At 40.8% G+C, this 5,485-nt stretch overlaps 1 protein-coding gene across 1 annotated transcript in view; it reads right to left on the reverse strand.

The window, feature by feature from the left end:
* C8H5orf34 (chromosome 8 C5orf34 homolog) overlaps positions 1-5,485 on the reverse strand; it is a 33,652-nt gene that overhangs the window by 24,381 nt on the left and 3,786 nt on the right. The window contains exons 2-3 of the mRNA XM_024119574.3: positions 4,991-5,224; positions 4,749-4,838 (exon numbers count right to left, since the gene is read on the reverse strand). Of these exons, the coding sequence (XP_023975342.2) occupies positions 4,749-4,838; positions 4,991-5,185 (285 nt within the window). The 5' untranslated portion in view covers positions 5,186-5,224. The remainder of the gene's footprint in view (positions 1-4,748; positions 4,839-4,990; positions 5,225-5,485) is intronic.

Consider the following 5,485-nt stretch of genomic DNA (forward strand, 5'->3'; position numbering starts at 1 on the left):
CTGAGTTGAGGAGAGAAAAAGGGATGGTATTTTCTGTTAACAGTCCAATTTTTGCATACATTTGATACTTACATATTACTTAAGAAAGCTCTTAAAGTTTTGTGTTCTACTACCTAGAATGAATGAAAAATGTCAGCCTATATATGGTTTTCCAGAGAACATTTGATATTGTTAAGATTATTTCTTAGAAAAGTAGACATAAAACACACACACATACTCTCTGACAAAAAGGACAGAAAAGAAGAAAAAGAAAAATCATCTTGGTTATATTTAATGTTAAACGTATTTTGATTTAAAGTGTACAATGAATCAGAGATAAATAGATTTTCAGCCCCTCCCCAAAAGTCTATTCTGAAAAAGAATATAAATGAGGGAAGACCAGCACTACTGTATGAAAAGCAATCATAACCTAAATGGTATGGAACCAGCATAAAAATCACTGACAGAACAATTTAGAGAACACAGAAACAGACTCAACCGTATCTCAAAATGTTACATACAATAACATAAGTTTTCAAAACAAGGGGGGAAAGGGAGAATTACATATTTAATCAATGGTACTGAAATTATTGAACAGCATTTGGGAAATGCTATCTCAAAGGATTATCACAGGGACTAAATAGGATAACATGTATAAGGTACGCGTCCTACATAGCACCAGGTACAGCACACACTAAAATAAATTCCGGGTGCCTTAAAGGGTAACATTTTAAAAAATTGAATTACTCAAAGGTAAACTGATCTGGACCAACAGCAAACAGATTCATAACAGGTAACAGTGCCTGTTGCATCTTTTCATATAAGATAAAAACGGCAAGTGTCACATAACAGTCTTTTAATCAGTTAAGCTTGCCAAATTACACATTTCACCTTCCATTTATATAAAACCTTAGATTTATGAAAACTACTGTCAAGAAAGCCTCGTAAATTTACAGTGCTATCTATGTGTACAGATGTTAGTGTGCTAAAATTAAGGGAAGTATTCATACCATTTGCAGCAACATGGATACAACTAGAGATTACTGTACTAAGTGAAGTAAGTCAGAAAGGGAAAGACAAATACCATATGATATCACATATATGTGGAATCTAAAATGTGGCACAGGGCTTCCCAGGTGGCGCAGTGGTTAAGAATCCGCCTGCCAATGCAGGGGACACGGGATCCAAACAGATTCATAACAGGTAACAGTGCCTGTTGCATCTTTTCATATAAGATAAAAACGGCAAGTGTCACATAACAGTCTTTTAATCAGTTAAGCTTGCCAAATTACACATTTCACCTTCCATTTATATAAAACCTTAGATTTATGAAAACTACTGTCAAGAAAGCCTCGTAAATTTACAGTGCTATCTATGTGTACAGATGTTAGTGTGCTAAAATTAAGGGAAGTATTCATACCATTTGCAGCAACATGGATACAACTAGAGATTACTGTACTAAGTGAAGTAAGTCAGAAAGGGAAAGACAAATACCATATGATATCACATATATGTGGAATCTAAAATGTGGCACAGGGCTTCCCAGGTGGCGCAGTGGTTAAGAATCCGCCTGCCAATGCAGGGGACACGGGTTCGAGCCCTGGTCTGGAAAGATCCCACATGCCGCGGAGCAACTAAGCCCGTACACCACAACTATTGAAGCCCGCGGGCCTAGGGCCCGTGCTCCGCAACAAGAGAAGCCACCTCAATGAGACGCCCACGCACCACAACGCAGAGTAGCCCCTGCTCACCGCAGCTAGAGAGAGCCTGCGCGCAGCAACGAAGACCCAACGCAGCCAAAAATAAAACAAACAAATAAATAAATAAATAAAAATAAAATGTGACACAAATGAACCTATCTACAAAACAGAAACAGACTCACAGACATAGAGATCAGACTTGTGGTTGCCAAGGGGGTGGGGGGGGAAGGGAGAGGGATGGACTGGGAATTTGGGGTTGGTAGATGCAAACTATTACATTTAGAATGGATAAACAAGAAGGTCTACTGTATAGCACAGGGAACTATATCCAATCTCCTGGGATAAACCATAATGGAAAAGAATATTTAAAAAAAGAATGTCTATATGTGTATAACTGAGTCACTTTGCTGTACAGCAGACTGGCACGACATTGTAAATCAACTATACTTCAATTAAAACAATTATTTTAAAAAGTTAAGGGCAGTCTTCATTGATGGCAAAGCTGCTTTATAAGGATGGTCAGTTCAGACAATTCTTTTTTCTAGAATTAGACTACCTAATGATCCTACTGCAGCATCAGCAGCAAGTTACGTAGTTTCAATGAATACTACGTAACCACTCAAAAGATACAGTGGATGGACTTTCCCGGTGGTGCAGTGGTTAGGAATCCGCCTGTGATGCAGGGGACATGGGTTTGATCCCTGGTCCGGGAAGATCCCACATGCTGTGGAGCAACTAAGCCCGTGCGCCACAACTATTGAGCCTGCGCTGTAGAGCCTGTGCGCCACAACTACTGAAGCCTGTGCACCACAACTACTGTGCGCCACAACTACTGAAGCCCGCGTGCCCTAGAGCCCATGCACTGCAAATGCTGAGGCCGCACGCCGCAACTACTGCAGCCCACGTGCCTAGAGCCCATGCTCCCCAACAAGAGAAGCCACCGCAATGAGAAGCCTGCGCACCGCAATGAACAGTAGCCCCCGCTCACTGCAACTAGAGAAAGCCTGCGCGCAGCAACAAAGACCCAATGCAGATGGGGGAAAAAAAAAGATACAGTGGAAAAAATGGCCTTGTAAACCACGTTATTAGCTTACAATTTTTCTTGACTCCTTTGCCATGAGACAATACAACAGAAAATTACTCAGTAAGCAGGCAAGCATCATGACTGTAGCAGAAAGTGATTAAGAGACACAGTCTTCAGAGTCAGATAGACTGGGTTCAGATACTGACTTTGCCACTTAGAAAATTTTCATGAACAAATTAGGTAAACTCTCTGAGATTTAGTTCCCTCACCTGTAAAAAGGGGTTTGGTAGGTAGCCAATACACCTGGTTTTGATTGTTTGGACATCCATTTTGATCAACAGGTACCCATGCCATACTGGTGTTATTAAATATTTTTAATACTATTCCTAGTTTTTGGCACATAGTAAACCCTCAAGAAATGATGGTTATTATTACTCCTAAAAGTTCAAAATAGAATAAAAGAATAAAATGTGTATACCCATAAGTAATTACACATCTCTACTACACATTAACAAATAACTACACATAAGCTACTTAAAATGGCCACAAAATTTGTTAATTTTGACACCTCTGAGAATCAAAAAGTCACCAATCTGTAAAGTTCTGAGTATAATCCTCTTCTAGAAAAAAAAAAAGGCAGAGAGTCATCAAAAAATCTACAAACCATAAATGCTGGAGAGGGTGTGGAGAAAAGGGAACCCTCTTGCACTGTTGCTGGGAATGTAAATCGATACAGCCACTAGGGAGAACAGTATGGAGGTTCCTTAAAAAACTAAAAATACAACTACCATATGACCCAGCAATCCTACTACTGGCCATATACCCTGAGAAAACCATAATTCAAAGAGTCATGTGGACTTCCCTGGTGGCACAGTGGTTAAGAATCCGCCTGCCAATGCAGGGGACACGGGTTCAAGCCCTGGTCCGGGAAGATCCCACATGCCGCGGAGCAACTAAGCCCGTGCTCCACAACTACTGAGCCTGTGCTCTAGAGCCCGTGAGCCACAACTACTGAGCCTGCGTGCCACAGCTACTGAAGCCCATGAGCCTAGAGCCCGTGCTCTGCAACAAGAGAAGCCACCGCAATGAGAAGCCTGCGCACCACAACAAAGAGTAGCTCCCACTTGCCACAACTAGAGAAAGTCCATGCGCAGCAATGAAGACCCAATGCAGCCAAAAATAAAATAAATTAAATAAATTAAAAAAAAAAAAGAGTCATGTACCCCAAGGTTCATGGCAGCACTATTTACAATAGTCAGGACATGGAAGCAACCTAAGTGTCCATCGACATACGAATGGATAAAGAAGATGTGGTACATATATACAATGGAATATTACTCAGCCATAAAAAGAAACGAAATTGAGTTATTTGTAGTGGGGTGGATGGACCTAGAGTCAGTCATACAGAGTGAAGTCAGAAAGAGAAAAACAAATACCGTATGCTAACACATATATATGGAATATATATGGAATCTAACACATATATATGCTAACACATATAAATGGTTCTGAAGAACCTAGGGGCAGGACAGGAATAAAGACGCAGACGTAGAGAATGGACTTGAGGACATGGGAAGGGGGAAGGGTAAGCTGGGATGAAGTGAGAGAGTGGCATGTACTTATGTATACTACCGAATGTAAAACAGATAGCCGCATATCACAGGGAGATCAGCTCGGTGCTTTGTGACCACCTAGAGGGGTGGGAGGGAGACGCAAGAGGGAGGGGATATGGGGATATATGTATATGTATAGCTGATTCACTTTGTTATACAGCAGAAACTAACACAACATTGTAAAGCAATTATACTCCAATAAAGATGTTAAAGGGAAAAAAAAAGGCAGAGAGATAAACTATATAACTTCTGTGTCTCAATGTACAAAATATCAAAACACCCTAGTGTGTGGAAATATATAGGCCTATGTGTTCTATAGCAACATGTCTATGCTCAAAGTGTCATGAAGAAAAAGACTAAATATTAAACTACATGTTTGTAATTACTTGTCCTCAAATATTTCTTTTAAAAATGAAGTTTAAAAAATATTACCTTTTTCCTTTCAGAAGGTATGATGCTTTCAGATAAAAAAGGGCAAGTAGCAAAGGAGTTACGGAAATCTAGGGCTCGCTGTAGCTGCTCCTACAAAAAGAAATACAAAGTAATTTTTAAAAATGATTTGAAAATCAATTTAGAATGACAGTAATCTGGAATACTAACTACTTTCCATATTCTGGCCACCTCAACAATATTTTAGTATTAAAAAGAGTAGTTTTTGTGTCATCTTTACTTACTCGGTACGTGCTAATAACAAAGTGAGTCCTTTGGCGAATTCTTTCTGGTTGTTGTAAAGGATGTGCTGAAATAGGAGGTGCTTTTTCAAATAAAAATTCAGAGCCACAGGGAGAAAGCTGCAATCTGGAACCATCAACATATTGTACTTGCACCGAGTCATCTTCATAGAGTACTATTTGCACTTCAGCCGCCATTATTGTGACTATGGCTAAAATGTCCTTCCAAGGCAAAGGCTGAGGAAATAAGAAATACAGTAGCACCAAATAGTTCTCTTCATGTACAAAAGTTCTATCAAAGTAAGTGGATGGGGACTCCCTGGTGGCGCAGTGGTTGAGAGTCCGCCTGCTGATGCAGGGGACGCGGGTTCGTGCCCCGGTCCGGGAGGATCCCACATGCCGCGGAGCGGCTGGGCCCATGAGCCATGGCCGCTGAGCCTGTGCGTCCGGAGCCTGTGCTCCGCAACGGGAGAGGCCACAGCAGTGAGAGGCCCGCGT

The sequence above is a fragment of the Physeter macrocephalus genome, chromosome 8 (assembly GCF_002837175.3).
Source record: "Physeter macrocephalus isolate SW-GA chromosome 8, ASM283717v5, whole genome shotgun sequence".
In the NCBI taxonomy this organism is placed as follows: Eukaryota; Metazoa; Chordata; class Mammalia; order Artiodactyla; family Physeteridae; genus Physeter; species Physeter macrocephalus.